The sequence below is a fragment of the Haliaeetus leucocephalus genome, unplaced genomic scaffold, assembly GCF_000737465.1.
Source record: "Haliaeetus leucocephalus isolate CR32 unplaced genomic scaffold, Haliaeetus_leucocephalus-4.0 Scaffold144, whole genome shotgun sequence".
Taxonomy (NCBI): Eukaryota; Metazoa; Chordata; class Aves; order Accipitriformes; family Accipitridae; genus Haliaeetus; species Haliaeetus leucocephalus.
Genome location: NW_010972580.1, coordinates 455,727 through 475,889, shown reverse-complemented (window position 1 = coordinate 475,889; position 20,163 = coordinate 455,727). Strand labels below are relative to the sequence as shown.

At 55.2% G+C, this 20,163-nt stretch overlaps 2 protein-coding genes across 2 annotated transcripts in view; one reads left to right on the top strand and one right to left on the bottom strand.

Moving 5' to 3' along the window:
* PLCD3 (phospholipase C, delta 3) overlaps positions 1-101 on the top strand; it is an 11,234-nt gene extending 11,133 nt beyond the window's left edge. Inside the window, exon 14 of the mRNA XM_010561439.1 lies at positions 13-101. Within this exon, the coding sequence (XP_010559741.1) occupies positions 13-101 (89 nt within the window). The remainder of the gene's footprint in view (positions 1-12) is intronic.
* A 2,056-nt stretch (positions 102-2,157) lies between these two features.
* NMT1 (N-myristoyltransferase 1) lies at positions 2,158-20,043 on the bottom strand. Its single transcript, XM_010561326.1, has 12 exons — positions 19,895-20,043; positions 12,880-12,991; positions 11,383-11,527; positions 8,964-9,082; positions 8,304-8,395; positions 7,525-7,641; positions 6,863-7,033; positions 6,378-6,486; positions 5,113-5,283; positions 4,655-4,822; positions 4,102-4,239; positions 2,158-2,497 (listed from the first exon to the last, which is right to left on the bottom strand). Exons 1-12 carry the CDS (start codon positions 20,020-20,022, stop codon positions 2,477-2,479), a joined length of 1,491 nt encoding a protein of 496 aa, XP_010559628.1. The 5' UTR covers positions 20,023-20,043; the 3' UTR covers positions 2,158-2,476.
* Positions 20,044-20,163: the final 120 nt, after the last annotated feature.

Sequence of the window (20,163 nt, the reverse complement as noted above, 5' to 3'; positions counted from 1 at the left end):
TTCTGCCCCCAGGTTACCGTCTCATCCATTTGCTCTCCAAGGACGGGGCGTCCCTGTCCCCCGCCACGCTCTTCGTGCACATTCGATGCAAGAGCCTGTGAGGTCCCTGTGGTCCCAATGGGAGGGACATCGTGTCCCCGTGCAGGGGACAACATGTTCCTTCATGGGGTGGGCACCCTCCTGCGCCAGAGACACCCTGCTCCCTGTGCAGGGACAGCCTGGGGACACCGCTCACCCAGCCGCAGCTGCAGCAGGGCTGACTGGGGGACCCAAGGAGGTAGGGGACCCCCTCCATATCCCATAGTGCCAACCCATCTGCTGGCCTGCATGCCCCACTCCTCCCCTCCCTGGCTGTGACCCCGAGGGGACAGAGATGCTGTGACAACCAGGACAGGGTGGCTGGGCCATCAAAAGCCCAGCACAGCTCGGGGGGGGGGGGGGACATAGGTGACAGCAACCCCATACGTCACCACCCCCGGCCATACTCAATCCCAGCCCCCACTTTGGGCTGCAAGGACAGTGCCATCACCATGAGGTCCCCAAGGAGATCCTGCCACCGTGCAGTCCCCGAGGGGACCCAGCCACCATGTGCCCCATCATGCCCACAGTGTCGAGCCTCTGCTTGGCTGGGGGCCACGTTCCCAACCCCTGCTCCAGCACCAGTGACGGTCACAGATTTATACCCCAATGTCTAGCCAGTCGAATAAAGGTTTTATTTTAACAGAGCCTGTCCCCGTGTCCCTGTCACCTCCTGGGGCCCCTTGGGGGGGTGTGGGGAGGAAAGTCTGGGGGGATAAGTGCTGAGCCCACCCCCAAATGCAGCACTGCCCCGGGGAGGTGCCAAGCACCCATGGGTGCTGGACCCATGGGGGACAGGGTGGTGCTCATTGGAGGAGCCTGCAAAACTGCCGTGGGGACAGGGGAAGGGTCCCGCCAAACAGCCCCCCCACCCACACTCAGCCTCCCCCAGCCCAGGACACTGGGGACACAGGAGGGGATGCAGAGGTACTTGCATAGGTGACAGGGGACCCTGAGCAGGGGAGATGCGATGGCGCTGCTGGGGGCCACACATGACTGGGCTTCCTGGTCCCCCACTGAGGCCCCGTACGTCCATACCGGGGTGGGCAAAGGCCCTCGGGGTCCATGGTGTACCACGGGGCACAGCAGGGGCACAGAGGGACAGGGAGGCGCAGGAGTGCATAGATGGGGTCTTGGCCTTGGTGTGCAGCTTTGGAAACCTTTGGCTGGGAGGGCTGGAGCATCTCAAGAGCTCTTCATGGACACGGTTCACATCACGGTAGGAGGCAGCAGGCTGCCCAGGCGCTTGTTTGCCAAGATATCTTGATGCAATAAAGGTTTTCCATGAAAGAAAACATTTCCTTTACCTCAGAGGTTCCCACAGCACAAGATGATGAGCCTGGTGGAAGAGGCACTGGGCTGGCTGGAGAGGCTGAAGCCCTGGGGCAATGCCGATGGCATGTTGCAGGGCAGTCACTTGCATGTGTATCCGCATTTCCATGCTTCCAGAGAAAAGCAGCTGAGCAGAGAGCCCTGAGGGGCGGCAGCACCGATGGATCATCCCCCCAGTGCCCACAGCCCCAGTGTCATGAGGGGTGGTGGAGATGAATGACCCTGAGGAGTCCAAGCAGAGCGGGGTGTGCTGGATGAGCTCCGGAGGCAGCGAGGAGCCAAGTCCCCCCGTGTCTTCGGGTGTTGCTGCTCCTCAGTTCAGCACTTGCCTCATTGAGCAGAGAGGGTTCAAGTCTCTGAGGCTGGGGAGGAGAAGGGACAAGGCATCGCTTGCACAAATAGCCCTTAGAAATTTCGACGTGCTCCCAAGCTCGCGGGGAGGGATGGTGCCATCCTCCCTCTCCAGGCACCCGCGGGAAGGACCGAGTTTAACGGACGAGTGAGCAAACTGGGGGAAAACAGCCAAGCAGGGGACAGAGCCCAAAACACCCTCCAGGCAGGCAGGAGGGCTCGGCAGCCTGGCCACCGCATCCCGGTGCTCCACCACGCCGGTGCTGAGCTGTTCGGCGCAGTAAGCATCTACCTTGGTTGGCCCCGTTGAGAAAAGTCACGGTCCAGCAACCTGGAGGTGGCCTTCAGCAGACGAATGCAACTCATGTCAGTTTGGAACAGGAAAGATTTAAAATATATATAATATATACTTTTATTATTCACCCGTTAACTCCATTATATGCCAATCATGAGCTAGTTTCAGCAGTTACATTCCCTTGATCACGTCTTTACGAGGATGCAATTAAATCAAAACAAAGGAGACCGCTGATGCCAGCGGGGGAGCGGCGGCCGGCGCTGCGGGACACGGTCGGTGAATCCAGGCGGTGGGTGGCTGTGCGGCTGGTTCGGTTCCACCTCTCCCGGCGTAGGTCTGGCTTTGGCGGAAAGGACGAGGGCAGCACCTTCACTGGGCCTGGCTCCTCGGCGGCAGCGCGCTCTCCTGGCAAGGGCTCGCTTACTGCAACACCAGTCCGACCTGGGGGAGCCAACAGAGACACCAGGTCAAGATGTGCCAAGCACCAGCATCCTCTGCCCCAGAGCCAGCTCCAGGCAGATGCAGTTCACAAGCCCTCACCGTGCTGGCTGGGAGGGCTCAGCACCATCTGCGTCAGTTTTCCCACCAGCTTTGGGATATTTGGGAGCACAGAGAGCCCTGGGTGTGCAGCCAAATGAGTGCACAGATCCTGCCGAGCTCCAGTCTGGGGAGGTGACCGATGTTTGGGGTGTAACAAGCCTGGGCAGTCTGCAAGACAGCCTTGATTTACAAGCCAAGGTTGTTTCTAAGCTATTAACAGATCTCGGAGAAGCTGCTTCCTGAGAGCCTTGTACCAGGACAGGCCCCGCTGCAGGCAGCTGGCACTGCTGAGTGCTCTCTGGCCACTGCATGATAGGACGCACTGGTGGCTGGTCCCAGGCTCCGACCCGCTGGAGCCACTGGCAGCCCCAACACAGGGTATGGCCGGAGAGCAGCTCCCTGCACCAGGCTCTCCAATCCACCACCTCTCCCAGTGAGAAAAGGGATTGCTGAAACCTTCCGGCAACCTCCTGGAGCTTTCTGAAAGGCTCAGCAGCAGGGCAAGGCTGGTTTAAGGCACGTGGGCTTGTACCCACAGAGGCAGACCTGGCTTCACACACTCTGCAAAGGGGGAACCAAAGCCCCATTACTGCTGTTAAAGCATTAATTAGCTGTTGTGACATAGCACAGGCAGGCTGCAGCGCTGATGCAGCCAGGCAGCTTCTGGCTCTCAAGCACTGTCCTCTCCAAGATGGCTGTGGACTGGACAGATGCTGGACCACATCTTCAGGGTGGAGATACAGTAGCAACCGGGTGCTGCCTAAAAATGGCCCAGGGCAGGCAGATGGGGTGTCTACAGCTGCAGCACTTGGAGCAGCTGGGTGGGGAGCGATCTGCTGGCTGTAGGGACAAGGTGACACCCCTGCAATCCCGTGGCTCAGCCCCTCTGCACATGCTACAGGCGACCATGCTGGCAGAGCTCCCCATCATCACGGGGTCCTGCTCAACAGCAACCCAATGGCTCTTGAGCGCGTCTGTTCTCTCTAGAGGGGTTGTTGTTCGTCTCACCCCACCACAACAGACTGACACGCAGGCTGCAGGGCTGCGCAGTGACATCCAGGTCCGGCACGGGCTTGCAGGGCACAGTAACCACCTCCCAGGTGACTGTCGCAATTGCTGGTGTCACATCTGTCACCCTGCAGCCCTCTGCCTGTCTCCTCTCTGTACCTGGCCTCCTTCCACAGAGGGAAGAGGTCGTCCGTGCGGATGTGCCCGAGGTAAAGGACTCTGAACCTGCACTAGTCCAAGAGTAAAATGAGCCTGGGGAGACAAGTGGCGAGTGCTTTTCCCCAGGGACACCCTCTGTGCAGGCATAGCGGGGAAAGCACAGAGGAGCCATCACTGGATTCACCTGTTACTGTGTGTAACACTGCACCAGACAGCGGCTAGCCTGGGAACACCAAGGTGTCTGTGACAGCAAACTCATCTCCCTGGGGGTTGTGGAGACAAGACCCCTTCCCGTGCACTGGCTGGGCTGGAGGACCCCACCACCCCAAGGCACTGACCTTCTCTGGTGCCATGCTAGGACACTTCCAATTGTACAGGTAATACTGCAGGTTCCCGTCCCCAATCCCAAACTTCAGCTTCTCCAGGAAGGTTTTGTTTTCCATGAGATCCAGTGCATTGAAGACGTCGAATCCTTTCTGCATGGGCAAGACACAAAGCCATCAGCTCCTCCTGCTTACGTGCTAGGGAGTTCCTCCCATCCATGACCTGCTTGCCTCCTCTCCTGCCCAGCCTTGCAACCCAAGAAGGGACCGAGACCGCCAGAGAAGAACTCGGCATCGGCGTACCCACCCTCAACTCAAGTGCTACGGACATATGGCAATATTGTTTGCTGTAAGAAATGAGTAGACACCCTGAGCTCAGCTCAATGCTAGCTGGAAAGTTCAGGCTACCCCTGCGTCCCTCTCCTGGGCAGCGGATCCTTTAGGATTTGGGTTTGTACATCCTTGGGTACAAGCCCTGCCCCATGGCTGGCCCTCCCCACAAACCCAAGGGTGGTCAGGCGAGCGGTGAGCTGCCCAGTGGTGCTGCCCTGGCCCTGCCATCACTCACCGACTTGGCGAGTATAAGAGCATCACTCATGAGGTCGATGAGAGGTGTCTTGGTGTGAACATTGTAGAAGGAGTAAGCAGCTTTCAGGCTCTTGTGAGTAGGGTGGTTCATGATGGTGGAGGGCAGCGTGTAGAAGCTCAGGAAGTCTGTCACCTCCCCTGGGGCGCTCTGGAAGCCAGAAGTGACACCGCAACACATCAGAGCCAGGATAAAGCCCGGCCAGAGCCTTACAGGGGCTCTGCCAGTCTGAGTGATGTGTGGGCTCCCTGCGAGGAGACTCGGGGCAGCCCAGAATGGAGAGGCACCATCCTCCAGCAGCTCAACCCTCCCACCCTGGAAGAGCATTTCACTGTCCAGGGCAGCAACCTCCCCAATCACTCCCACAGCTCACTGCACACTCTTCCAGTGGAGGCAGAAGCCCAGGAAAATACCCCACTGTCTTGCTCCTGCTCCCTCACCTCTACCACAAAGGTGTCAATGATGTTCTCCTGAGGTAAGAACCAGTGCTCCACCTCCTCTCGGCTCATGACAGGCGTCAGGTGGAACTGCTTCAGGTAATCGGTCAAGAGCTTGTGCACTGCAGAGATATCTCTGTTCTCCATTGGCCGCAAGCCGGGAGTCTTGGGAGTCTACAGAAAGCAGGACAAATCATTTTTGTTGGTTGCACGGTGGCTTTTATCACCCAAGGGCTCTCCAACAAGTGGCACAGAGACACTCTCTGCTTAGATCAGCCCATTTTCAGTCCCACAACCCAGCACTCTTCCCCCCAGCCCTGCTTGCCTGGCAGAAGAATGGATGCGATTGGCCATGACATTGATGGCAAAGACCACAGAGAAGCACAGCGGGTCCCAAAGCCCCACGTGCCAGGTCAAGTCCCACTGGAAGTGGCCTCCTACCCACTAACGACACAAGATCTCTGCCTCACTCCAGGTCTCTGCTCCCGCTCGCGGCAGGGACAGGGTGGGAGACGTGCCCCAGGCACCACAAGGAAGCACCTGATGTTATTTCCAGTTGGACTCGATTTCTAATCTACGGTTGGGATCACTCAGCAAAGCCCAGATCAAGCAGCATGCACTGCTTCTGGGTCTGGGTTTCTGCGCAGAAATCGGCAAGTACAAAACAGCAGCTGGTGCCTTTGCTGCGGCGGGAGGCAGGAGACAGGAGCCATGTGCTGCCCAGCACTGAAGCAGCGCTCTCCAACCGAAACAAGCAACTCTGACCGACAGAAGGAAGCCAACAAGGTCGGGGAAGGTGGTGGCAATTTTAATGCTTTGTTTGTTTTTTCTCCCATATCCAGCTGGGGAACTTCCCCAGCAGGACAACTGCAGTGACAGAACCGATCAGTTTGACTGAAGAATGAGGGACTAACTAAATTCAAGGTCACTCCGAGGCTGTGTTTGGACAGATGAAGGCTGTCATATCTGCGTTCTCGTTTTACCAGGACAGGATATGACTCACCATGAAACAAAAGCTCACAGGGTCCTCTAGGTGCAAGAATTTGCCCTTAAAATGCAGGTACCCAGGCAAAAATAAATAAAGATTAAATAAAGCGCAATGGCTTGACAGAGTCATTTACTACATGAAACAAACCCGAGTTCTCCAGGCAGAGGACTTGACCTCGGCCGAGACATTTCTGTCTCCAGTTCCCAGCCTCACCCCTTGCTCAGCGAGGAGCAATTCATGAGCTCTGCCTTCGTGGTTCACAGCCCCGGCTGGCACCCACCTCGGGCAACCGGTAAAGCTTCATGGTACGTTGCATAGTCATGTTCCTGCTCAGGTGAGAAAATTTGACCTCGATGAGTTTCCGAGGATTCAGGGACCGGTGCCAGTACCTGCAGAAACACACGGTGGGAGACTTGTTCTTGGGCAGCAGGACAGCTGCACGGGCACGAGGTTCTCGTAGCTGCCATGAGAGGGCAAGCGAGAACATCACACCAGCTCATGAAGAGGCCAGCAGCTCCTGCAGCGAAAAACAAGGGCGGCCTGAAGCACTTGTGCTGCAGAAAGTCTCCTGTCTTGTGATATATGAGCAGCTTAAGCAAAGCTACTGGACTTAATCCTGGAAGGACAGTGTGGGGAGGAGAAACCTGGGCTGGAATTCATCTCTCCTGTCGCAGGGAATACCACACATGCTAAATGCCACAGAAGGGTTCTCAGCAAGGGAAGGTCTGCAGACAGAAATCTCTTTGGAGAACCACAGACACTCACCTGCAAGTCCCCACAGGCTTTGGCAGCACCACTCCCGCAGTGTAAACAGCCTGAAAGATCCCCTCCAGATGAACCCGCCGCGTGATCTCACGGATCAGAACTGGAGCCACCCGTTTTGAGCGCAACTTTTTGTGGACGCACAGGAAGTTTATCTCTACCATCTTCTTCTCTCTTGGGAAAGAAACAATGCAGAGCATGAGACCCAACTGTCCTGACCTAGGAGGATCAGTCCAACGCCCTGGGCAATTTACCTCCAGCCCCTTCAACAGAAAGAGGAGTCAAAGCCTTGGGGAAGGCCAAAGGGGCAAGGGCTGGGTTTGGAGAATTCTCCCTTAAGCTGTTACTCAAGGTTTTCCCAGGGAAATGGTCTCCATCCAGCCCTGGAGGATTTATGTAAGCCAGAGCTCTAAGCTGACCTCACTTTTTGAGGAAAACAGCCTTCACGGCTGCTAACTACAAGATGTCTTTGCACAGAACTTCACTGCCCACCTTAAATATCCCCCACCTTCTCCTCCAAGTACCAAAGCATCTCCATGGCTGAACAGCGTAAGTCTGGCTTGGCTGTTTGAGGAGGACAACATAGCCAGACCTCCTCAGCGCTCCCAGGAAGCCCCACATGCCATCAAGGGGTAGGACGAGAAATGCAGCCAAGCAGCACTCACGTGTCATAGATGTGGATAGTGGCTGGAATCGCACTGATAAATCCAACCAGCTTCTTGCTGGAGACAACTCTGACTCCACAGTGCCACTGGGGCAACCACCCTGGAGGACGCAGCGCCCTGGAGAAGAGACACACTTCAGAAGTCACATCCCATCAAAGCTCCCCAGTGTACCTGATCCTGCCTCCCCACCATGTCCTGGGATGCCCTGTGTCCTGCTCCAGGCTGCTCAACGCACCTGTGGGTTTGCAGGCAGGAGGACGAGAGGGTGACAGTGATGTGACAAGGCAGGACTGCTGGGATCCAGGGCAATTCCTGCACTCTGTGGCCAAGGCCAGTTTTCACTAGCGACACAGGAGGAAATAAATCCGTGTTCCTCGACTCATGAACACCCTGAGGAAACAGCAGCTCCGCTGCAACAGGTCTCCAGGTGTTATTGCTGGCAACATTACTTGGCAGCCGCCTTCATCCTACAGCTCCAGGGCGCTGAGAAGTTCCTCAGCTACCGGGATTTTTACAAACTCTCAAGGGACCAAACCAGAGAGGAGAAAAATCCTGGTTTAGGCTCCCATATCTCAAAGAAGCCAGAGCCAGGCAGGGCTGGGCAAGAGACCCCTCTTGCAGTGTACCTGGGACACTGCACACACGCACGGTGACAGATGGGGAACGGAGATTTCAGAAAGAAGTGAGATGGGATAAGCAAAGGCAGCTGCAGCGCTGTCACTAGGATCAGGCTTGCCAGCATCCAACACCCTCTGCTCCGCAGTTGTGGTGCCACTCACCACAGCAGGAACTCAGGAGAGTAATCGAACCGGAACATGTTGTCATCGTCCTCCACGTAATTCTCATTCAGAAGTGTGTACAGCTCTTTCAGCTAAAGCAGGAGAGACCAAGCAGATTAAGAAAGTTATTCAGCCATCACACGACCCAGCTGCCCCGAGACAGGACCGTGAATACTTTTTGTGTGGCCACAGCAATGGGCGCCATGTGGAGCCATGTCCCTGCTACCGGCATGTTCCCCTGCTCTGGGCTCCTGAACCGGTGCCACTGCAGACGGGGGTAAGCAGCAGGACATACAGGTTAAGTCCGGCTGCCCTCAGGTCACATCCCAGGGTGGTGGGTCACAGTCTGGAGGGTCTTCCAAAGGGAAAACTCCTGGCTTCAGGCATCCTTACACTTAAAGAGCATGTGGAGAAGTCCCTGTTCATCCACATGAAGAAACCAAGCCAGCCTTGGATGGGTGAGAGGTAACTGCACGGTGGGAGAAGTCAGACCCACCTAAGTCCACGGAGGTGATGCGACCACTGAGCTGGAGAGTTGCCTGGTGTGGTAAGGGACACGTTCCCATTCCCAGAAGCATCTTTGGCAGTCCAAGCATGGAACTGCCAACAGGCAATGGAGACGCCAACCTAACATGTGTGTGCCAAGCTGCTGGTACTCACCACGCCTCTATCCCCAAGGTCCAGGGCATCCCAGGTGAAGCCCTGGGGCAAGGTGTATGGCTCCTGACGGATATTGTCTTTGTCTGGCTCAACAGGACCATGGGTGTTCACCACTTCTCCTGTAAGAGAGCAGGGAGATGTGAAGATGCACTTTACTGTTTGAGGCCAAGTCCCCAACACCTCAATCTGGCAACCAACATGCCTCATGTCACCCACTCCAGGTCCCTGGTGCAGGCAGCCAGTGATCACCATTGCACCCACCCAGTTTGGGATGTGCCACACATTTGCCGTGACACAGGGGCAGAGAATTAAAACCCCTTCCACGGCAATGGTGGAGCTGATCAGGCAGCAGAGAGGAGGTGACCAAACTGATCAGAGCTTCAGGGCCACAGCTATGTCCTCCAGGTCCATATGCAATGCCTTATCCTTCCCCATCCCTACAGTCCCAGCTTTGGCCAGCACTTTTCCATGAGCCACACCATCAGATGGTGGCTCTCTCCCTGCCAGCTCTGGCCTCTGCCATTTGGCAAGCATCAGGGTTTCCTTCCCACTGTGCTTAAAGAAGAGCTGCAGTGAACAAGACAACTTTTGTTGAAAAAACACTGACTCCTAAAGCCCCCAAGTCAGCCAAGAGATTTCGGCTAAAGCACCAGCTTTCTTGGGGATGTCAACACAGCGGCATCACTTGAGTGCTGCCAAGAGAAGCAAGCTGTGCTAATTAGGAATTCCCTTAAAAAGGGATTGAAAACATTTCCAGGCAATGGGGAGGGGAAGAAAGCCCAGAGCAAGAACTGCCCCCATCACACCCACCAAGGGCAGCTTCCAGAAATGCTCACCCCTGGCCGTCCTCTCTGTTCTGAGCAGGTGCTGAACCACTCTGAAATCTGGCTCTAAAAATCCCACAGCACTTTTGTTACCTGACCCTAAATAGCCTCGTGTATGTAACGCTGTGTGCCAGAGTGTGCTCCTGAGCAAGGACCACCAGAGACGCTGGGACCCAGTGAGTGGCTGGCAGCCAGAGAACAGCCAGAAATTTGGTGTGCGGAGGAGCGGGCTGTTTTGTGCCTCTCATTTCCAAGAAGAAGCAGAAATGATGTTTGCCATGTCCAGGATCCTCTGGGAAAAAGGGCAAATGCAAGATCAGGCTTTGCTGTCTCACCTAACCCTATGCCATCTCACTATGACTTTCCCAGCACAGAGCTGAAACCATTGCTTCAGCAAACAGTCTTTGAGACCCAAAGAAAGCCTCAGACTGGTGCTGACAACATGAAAATGGAATCAAATAGCGTTTGCAGCAAGAGGGGTCGGACACAACCCCATGAAGAAAATTACTGAAGAGCAGCTAATCTGAAGCCATAACAAGCTTCGGGTAAATCTAGAAACTATGGGCTCGGACTCATTCGCTAGATCTCCTGAGCTCTGCATGGATTTTGCTGGGGGATGCAGGGACGGAGAGACTAAGCAAAGCAATCCTGGGCACTCTAGGAGCGCTGCAGGTTTGCTCCAACTAGCTCAGGAATGAGTGCCTTCCAGCCACACAGCTCTGCGGCAGTGCACCCCTCTTCCTTTCAGGTCTGCTTAGCTGCCAAGCACTGCTGCCACACTGAGAAACGCCTCATTACTGACAGCAGATCACTTTTGATGCAGGCTGAGAGCATCAGGAGCAAACTGGAGAAAGGACTGGAGCAAGGCCTAGAGCTGGGAAGCACAGCCAGGCTGTTTGCAGGGGGAAGAGGGGACAAAGAGATAGTATTCCTGATCTTTAGATGGTCATGGCAGCCTGGGGGTGCAGATGCTTGTGAGGTTTGTGCCTCTCCTCTCCCAGCTCTCCTGGCTCAGCCCCAGTGCCTGCCCATGCCAGAGGCTGGTGTGACCCAGCAAACCAACAATGTGGCAGCTCAGCACATGGACCTGCTTCCCTGAGTGGCTCCCATCACTGGCTGGCCCTGTCTTGCCCCGAGTTACCTTCCCCACCAAGGACCCCTCCTGGGAAGCTTCAGCCCCCAGAAAGGGGAGAGCTGGTTAGCTCCAAGTCCCCTAGAACTTGGCAAGAGGAAGGGTGGCAACACTCCACATGAACCTTGGGCATAGAGGGCTGGGGAGACCCAATTCAAGGGCTAAAGCCTGAGATTAAGGGATGCCCAAATGCAGGAGGCATCAAATCTGATGTCTGAAATGGCTCCTCGTCCCTCTTTCCCCCCCCCAGCTGCCTGTACAGCTCTCCAGCGGCAGGGCTGGCCACTTAGTCCATGATGCTGAATGGTGGAGAAGTGTCATTGATGCCTTGGAAGCCCAGATAGGACATCAGTGAGGGGCTGTCCAGGGACTTGCTTGCTGGCCAGAGACCGGCTTCTTTGAGCAGCCTGGGGACCACAAGGCTTCTCCTAAGGAGCACAAAACGGCGAGGGGCTATACGTACCTAGTTTGGGCACCGGCTGCGTGTCCCAGAACTGGTAGCTCCTCTTGCTGGCTTCCTCCATGGTTTTGGCAGGGCCTTGACCTACAGAGAAGAGCTCAATGGCTTTTTGAATCTCCTGGATCCTCTCAGCAGGTAAAGAGTTCACCTGAGGGCAGAAAAGGAGGGCGGAAAGACAAAATGAGTAAGCTGTGCCACCAGGTCTGTACTTCAGCTTCTCATTAGGGGAACCTGGAGCTAACCCTGCCTCAGGGTGCTGCCAGGAAGGGGACAGTGGGCAGGAGACTCCCTTCCCAGCCTAGGTCCTCTTGTAACCCTCTACAAGATGGATGAACCCTTTTACCAGCCACCTGCCACACACCTAGACCTGGTTTCTAGGTACTCCTGGGTCAAAGGAGATGGATGAACTGCCTTAAAATGCTTTAAGCTCCAGTTAAGAGGGTGCTGCAAGCCCCAGGAGCAAACCTCCTTGCCTCACCTTGGCTAACACCCATGCAGAGACATCCTGGGTCAACCCACACCCAGCGTTTGGGCTTTCTGTGGTGGCTTTTCTCTCACTGCTTCAGCCTCCTCCATCTAAGCTGGATCTGTATCTGCAAACTGCAGCTTCCAGAGGAGTCCCTGAGCACCGCAGACCAGGACAAGGCAGAGAGGCAGAGTCAAGATGAAAGACACTTTCCTCGTCCTCCCCAGGGAGACCTTGGCAGAGTGGGCAGCTCTGCGCTGAATTCACAACCCCATCTCCTCTCCAATTCCAAGTGAAGTTGGTTTGAAACACCCAAAGCCCCAATTTAATGCTCTGCACAGTCAGAAGGACAAAATATTAGAAATATTTGGATGGGCGCTGGTCATCAGACAGAAAAGAGCCTCTGTTGATGTGCAGATCTGTGTGTGTGTCCCCTGCCACAGGACCAGAGGGGACAAGAGGGGTGACTGCCAGTGCTGGGAGGGACAAACCTTGCATGTCCCATGGTCCTTCACGAAGCACCAGCTGCTAGTCAGGATCAGGCAAAGCCGAGAGGGGTAAGACAGACCCTGCTCTGACCCGGCCGCTGTTCTTATGTTAATCAAGCAAAAATCAACAACATCAGATGTCGCCCAAGAATAGCAAAATGCTTTCGTTGTGCTGGCTGTGGGCAGGAGAGGAAGCTGGCAGGTGGCAGAGTGGCGGTTCCCTGCCTGCAAGGAGGCAGCTGGTGTCTGGAAAGAATAACTCGGAGGCGCCAGTCTGACCCTTTCACCGCAATGCAGGAACTGGCTGGGATATCCAGCCAAGGACCGCATTTACCCTGGAGCACTTCGCAAACACCTTCCGCAGCAATGGGAATTCCCACGCACAGAGCCAGGCTGGGAAATTACTCTAAATCTTAAGTTTTTTGAGCAGCCAAGTGCCTAAAACCAGGAGCAGGAGACTCTTTCCTTGCCCTAAGCTACACTGGAGCCGTTCAGGATGGGGCTGACTGTTGTGCAGGGCTGCGACTCCAGGAAAGGGTCGATCACCTTCACTGACTGATCCTGAGCCTGGTCGGGCTGATCTCCTCCTTTCTCTTTCTTCCGTTTGGGTTTCTTTTTCTTCTTTTTGGCTCCGCTGTCATTTGCTGGACTCAAGCCGCTAGGGAACAAAAGAAACATCATTGGAGCCTTGGGGTTTTCTTTTGGAGAACATTTATAGGGTTTCTGAAGCTCTCTAAAGAAAACACAAGCTCCCTGCTCTGAGTCCAAGGCTCCAGGAGGCGGAATACAAGGTGCACGGGGGGTGCAGCCACGTGTCCTCTCCCTGGCATCCCTCCCAGCAGTGACCTCCCAAAAGCAGACCAGCACCAACATCTCCCACCCTGCAGGTTTGCTCAGCGGTGGGGAGTGAGCCCCACACTGCAGGTGACTGTATTTTTGTCGTCACACTACCCTGCTCAGCCCCACATGCCCAAATCCACCCCATGGAGCGGCAGCAATGCCCAGTGTAGGGATTTTCCTCTTCTCTGAGCCCAAGGATGGACGTGGGAGCAGCAAATGCTGATCCAGACCTGGAGATAAGGCACCACAGCAGTTCCAGGTGCCATGGAGGGGCCAGTGGCCAAGGTCACTGCACCAACTGTCACCCAACCTGCAGAGGTGATGATCTAGGGAGACGGTGGCTGTTATATTAGAAAATTATTATATTGTTATGCTGGAGCTGGAAAATTGAGATCAAGCAGCAAATCTCTTTGGGAGCGCAGGGTGGGAAGTGCCTGCGCCAGGGCATTGCTCCTCTTTTCATGGATGCAGGGCAGCCCCAGACATCCAGATGATGATCACCCCAAAGCAGCCATAGGCATGAAACCCTGCACCAAGCCTGGCCTCGCTGATGGGCAAGTCCAGGGCAGCGACCTGACACCAAAACACAGGAGAGGTGCCTACTCCTGGCATGGCATATGTGATCTTACCCCTGAGTGAGATACCCCAATGCAGGGCAGGCAATGCTACTGCTGCGGAGCTGGAGGACCCCAAGCTGTGACCTGCCAACAGCCCCCAAAACAACGTTACAGTGTCCAAGAGGGTCGTGGCTCAGGTGGAAATTCAACCCCAGAGATGGGTGAAGTGGGACCGAGCAGAGGGATGAGAGGGAGAAAGGGGGGACACCGGGCCAGGGGTGCTTTGCCAGCGTCCAACACGCATAAGGGATCTTCTGCAAAGCAAGTTGTGGCGGACAGTGCGTACACCACCAGTGTCGCTCAGCTCTGCGCTGTCTCTGTCAGCACTGCCAAGTTTATTTTGCAGTAAAACCACAGCACCTTTCCTCTTCTGTTTTCACTGAGCACCATAACCTCTGTCTGGCTCAACGGGGAGAGGATGGAGCCATGGAGGATCCCAGCTGGGAGCTGTTCTTTGCATCAAGTGGCACATCCACAGCACATACAACCACAAAGCCCACCACCGGCGCGCACCATCGCCCACACCAGAGCAGGTCTGGCTGGAAACCAGTACGAGCTCTGCAGGACTGGGCCTGCCCCAGGGACACCCTGCCAGCCCAGATACTGTGGTATGCGTCCCTGCCCTCCTGTGCCTGGGGACCTCAATCTCTTCTTTCCCCAAATCTCAGCTCAGGGATCCAAGCCAGTATATTTTTTACTCTACAATATAGAGGTGGCTCCTTCCTTGCAGCCCCAAAACGACTGCTGTTTTCACAGCAGGGACAACCGCACAGCTCTGATCTGCCCAGAGGCAGACGGTAAACCAAAGGCACCAGCCAGCCTGGAACCCCTGCTCCGAGTGCTGCTTACTCCTGGACCGGCTTAATGTCTTTACCAAACACAAGATAGCAGCAAAGAGGGTGGAGCAGGGAAAGGAAAGAAAAAAACACACTGGAAAATATGTTGGAGCAGCATCCAACTATTTATTTCAGCAAGGCCAAGAAAAGGAGAGAGCTGGGAGAGGAATAAGTTTAAAAAAAATCCCTGGGCTGAGCAGCAAATGAATTTTGAAAGCAGGGAAAAGTGGATAGAGAAATGGTTTTTTTGAGGGATGAAGCTGGGAGGGGCTGGGTGTAGAGAAGCCTGCGGACGGCAAGGCCACTGACACTCACGGAGCAGAAACCTGACGTGACGGGCAGCCATCGCCCTGCGGAGCAGAGACTTCTGGTTTGCAGGACATAGAGCAGCTGAGCTGGGGAAGGCTTTCCTCCGGACAAAACCTGAACAGCAGCAGAGACTCTGCAGATGGCATTTGCTGGGGAAAAAGATTCCCATCTATTGGCAGAGCCCCATGCAAAATGCTTGGAAACAGCAAGCATTTGCTCACCTGCACAGGGAACAAGTAGTTGCGCAGGATGAGCTGCTCCACAAAAGGGGGCTTGATGAGAAGCCCCCCTCTTCTCCAGAGGCACACTAAGTGCTTGCAGCAGAGCAGAGAGAGGAGCAGCCGTGAAGCCGCAGCTCTGTGCAGATCAGCATCCCACGGCGCTGCTGAACTGTTCCCGGGGGGGCGGTACATCTCACCTTTCCTCCCACCACCGGGTAAGGGCTTTACCTCCACCCAGTGAGACGTGAGCTCTGACATGACAGCAAAAGTAATTACGGCAAAGCGGTGCCGACACCGCTATTGATTTTAGTGACAAATGTGTGATGGGTTTTTTTTAACTCCTTGCAGAGGAGCACGGGCAAGACCTGGCAGATACCCAACCAGCCAGGATGGCCACTCTGAGGTCCTGGGATGAGCCAAACCATCCACTGTGGAGCTGCAATAAACACATCCAACTGATTTCTTGCCAATTTTAACACCACAAACTGATGGCACGAGGCAGGTTTGTGAGCATATCCGAGAGCAGACGCTGGAAGCCGCCCCTTCCACGGGGGATGGACACATTTTCCCAGGTCACCTCCACGTCGGGATGTTGCGGGTGTCAGATGCGACAAACAAAATCCTCCCAGCCCCTGTGTATTCAGTCGGCATTGCTTTGCTTCATAAATCAGAGCTGCCAACTCCCAGCTTGCTGCTAATGAGTTCAGCCCAACCAATATCACTTCACCCCCACACCGGGCTCGCAGGTAAAAGCACTGAGAAAAATCCTCCCTGATTTATGAGCAAAGCTGTCGTGACCTGGAAGAAATCAGGGTGGCATAAGGTGGGATGAGGTTTTGCATTCCCAGGTGCTGTGGCGTGGGGAAGGGCTCTGCTCCAGCTGGGAGATGAAAACCAACCCAGTAGAGGAATCACCAGCATGTAGGAAAATGCTGGAAAACCAGAAGGTCCAACTCGCTACACCTAGGGAAGCAACAATTATAGGTATTTTCTCTTTTAAAGTCCATTTAAGAAAGCAAATTTCTTCTTCTTTATGCTCCAGTGTAGCTGCAGCCCCTCGGATGTTCCCCAAGTTAACGGCAATGTCCTACTGGTGTCTTGGGATGAGCCACCACCATCCAAAATCCCAGCTACCATAGCTGATGTTACCCATGAAGCTGCAAGGGCTGAAACTGGTTTCACCCCCCAGGAAGGGTTAACCGCCAGGCCAGCTCCTGTCCAGCCCATGGCCCTCCTTGGCTGTACTTATGGCTTTTTTCCTCCTGTATCTCCTTTCCAGCTCGAGCTGCTTTGAGAGATAAAGCGGGTGGAGAAGGGCGCGTTGGCTGCGCTATGCGGAACGTCTTCCGATTACCTGCAGGATTGCAGCAGTCCACTTTCTGACTAAGGAAAACACTTCTCCCTTCTCCTGGGAAAGGCATTGCTGCCATCATGGCCATTACCTTTTGCTGCAACCCCCCTTCCCCACTACTGGATGGCTCCTGGAGCTCAAGTGAAAGGAGCTGGTGCTAACCACGATACAGAAAATAATACCCATAACCTGAGCAATCTAGAAAATACACTTTTGGAAGTACCTGAATAAACCGGGTGGGCTCAGACTGACTGTCCTCCACCAGCTCAGCTCCTCTGGAGGCTGGCAAACACCAGACGCATCCAGTAACAAACTGGTGCTCAGCACCCACTTATCTATCACCTGGATCTATACGTGCTCCTGCTGTATTCCCAGATCCGAGAGCTTTATTTTTGCAAGGTGGGGGAAGAAAGCACAAGGGAGGACAACTCCAGCTGCGGCTGGCTCCCCGCAGCTCCCTCAGCTCCTGAAGCCCAGTGGGAAGCTCTGGGTCAGCATGGGGGGATTTAGATGGCAGAGGCTGGGAGTTATTTCCCGTAGCGTACACACTGCGGCGATCAAAAAGTGTCTTTCATTACACAAATTGAAATGCCATGCTCAGGCTCTCAGACCATCTCACACCTACGATAGCAAATGGTACCAACCAAACACTGCTCGTTCTTCCTCAAAACCCAAACTGGAAATGCAGATTCGGGCAAGGGCTTGTGCAGTTTGCAATTCCTCCACTGCACAGCCTTGCTTCCTAGCCTGAAAGGTGTCAGATGAGAAATAGTAGATCCCTGCTCCATATTTAGGTGCTGGAAAATCTTCCTGCCAAACCTGGGGCTAATCGGGTGCGGTACTTAGGCTGTAATCTCATTAGGGGACAGAGCGATGAGGGAGGCTCTGCAGATGGCAGAGCATGGGTCCTGAAGCAGAGTGTGCCATTACTGTGCTCCATATAACACCTAAAACTAAATTCTGCGTGTTAGAGCACAGCGGTTGTCCCAGGAACATCCTCTCATGGTGTAAGTGCAGGCAAGGACTGCCAAACCAGGCAGTTGCCTGCTGTCCCACCAAGAAAAGCCCCTTTGCTTTCCCCACACCCCATCCAGCAACAACCCAGTTCACGACACAGGACTGTCCCCAAACTTTTTGCACCCAAACCCACTTTTCCCAGGTGGTTTTGCCAAGAACAGACACATTTCACGGGGCTGGGACACTCAAGTGACATTCACTGCCTGTGAACTGACAAATCCCACCGGGCTCGCAGCAGCTCTAGGGAGCAAAGCCCGTGCCGGTGTCCCTACCTTTCCAGTCTTCTATCTACAATGGTAATAAACCCTCCACAGACACTGGAGACACAACAGAAGCCCTCTCTGCACAAAGGAAATTGCAACAAATATGAAAGTGGGATTTTTTTTCTTTGGGAAATCAACTTGGACAGCTGCAGCGGAGAGCGGTGCAGCCATTTCCCAGTGCTGACACGGGACCGAATGGAGGAAACTCAATTCCTCTTTCCTGTCCTTAAAAGGAAAGGAAGTATTGCTCTCGCTAAGTAGCACTTTTATGTTTTAAATCTCAGAGCCAAGATCCAGTGACGCTTAACACAAACTGGGCAGAGGCAGGACTCTGAGCATTGCTCTGCAAACCTCAGCAGCTCAAGGCACTTCCCCTGCCCAGTTTTTCGGGATGGCATTCAGCTGGGGTGACCAGAAACACTCCCACATCCCAGCATAACAAAACAGTACAAAAATCAACGGAACCAATGTGCATCAAGAAAGAAAACCACCACCTTTCCTACTGCTTGGTCTTTTCTCTCCTAGATGGATCCTCCATTAAGTTTTGGGGAGGACAGGAGATTTGCCAGACGGTTCCAAAGCCTCCCTGGCTTGCACTCATTATCGCTGTGCCCATCAGCCACACTTTTAATGTTATTTCCCGAGCAATCCAAACTCTCTAGGTGTATTTGTTACTGGACTTTTCCCAGGCTGCCCGGTTAGCTTGCTGCACTTCAACGCTCAAGCTAGTCCAGGCAGGTAACTGCACTTTAACTCCTCAGGGTTGCAGGTGACACAGTGCCCATGCTAAGACACGACGAGGGCTCAAGAACACACCTTTTCCTGGCAAAGGGCAGGCTGAGCTACTCGGCTGGGAAATAACGGTGATTAAGCACCGTGTCTCCTCTCTGCTTGGCTCTGGTTTCCACAAACCTAATCATGTCAGAGGGAAAGAAAAGAAAAATCTCCCCAAGCACGGCTAAACCTATTAAACTGAGACACGGTGCCACACCCGGGAGGCAAATAAAATATAAACGGGCATCTGTGCTGTCATAAAAAAAGCCTCTGTGATATTTCTTGCATGACCTTTTATTCACTTTGGTTACCGGACAGGCGGGATTGCCTAGGAAAAGCTGCCGATGGAGGGAGAAGAGCTCTTTAAGCTGACGGTCTCTGCTTCACAGGGTTGGGAAAGCAGCTGCTAGGGCATGGGGTGAGCAGGAAAAGGAGGCCGGTGAGGCTCAGGTGCATGACGCACAAGGTGCAAAACCTCTAGAAAACTCTGGAAATCCGCGATGTGGCATAAGCCACATGATGACGTGCCCTGCTGCATGCAAAGCCAGCAGGAACGAGGACGAAGCCTCTCTTGCAAACCACAGGCACGGTGAGGCAGCTCTGTGCCTTATTAATTAAGGCAGTGAGTAGCACGTGTACTACGTTAGGGATTTTAGATCTCTCCTACGTAGACAAGGACCTGCCTTGCCGTGCGCGGTCACTCCCAGACTAATTGTTGCTGTTTCACCATTTCATACCTCTGGACGCCATCGGCCGAGCTTTGCAAAACCCTGGGCTGCGTTTAGGAAAACGACGGGACGGGCGTGCAAGGAGCCTGGCCTTCTTCCAGGGCGCAGGGATGGCGGTGGGAGGCCACAGCCTCCGGGGAGCGGGACAACGTGCCCGAGCATGCCACCGCCCCGGGTGCCACCGCGGTGCTGGAGATGCCGGGAGGGGGACGGGGTTCGTGCTGGAGGACCGGGGGACTGTGGGGAGACACACCCTGACGCAAGGATAAGGAGAGCTGCGAACTGGGCTCATTTCTGCCAAAAGAAGGCACTCGCGGTCGCTCTCTGGCTGCCCCGCAGACACCGCGCAGGCCGTTACCCATCACGGCACGGACGGGCCCGACCCTGCTTAGCTTCGGGACACGCTCCCACAACAGGCGTGAATGGGAGCCAGCGGGCCCCTCCCCCCCGCCAGACCGACGGGCAGCTCGACCAATCGCAGCGCGGGAAGCTGCCTGGCGGCCAATCAGCGCGCCCGTAGGGCGGGGTGCCGCTCACTTCCCGGCCGCTGCCCGCCTCAATGGGCCCGGCCGCCGCCGCGGCGGGCGGCCCCGGCCGGCGCTCACCCCCGGTTGGACCCGTGCTCCGCCTCGTTCTCGCAGTCGCTGCAGTGCTCGTGGTCGTTCTCCTCCGCCGACGGCCGCGGAGGCCTCGCCGGTGGCCGCCTCACTGCTGTCTCACCATCGTCCGCCATCTTGAAACGGGGCCTCGGCGCCTGCCGCACCCCCGCAACAAAGCGCGCCGCGATTGGGCGGCGGGCCGCGGGGCATGCCGGGACCGGTAGTCTGCGCGGGCACACGGGGGCCGGGCCGCGCCGGGACCGGGACTGCAGTTC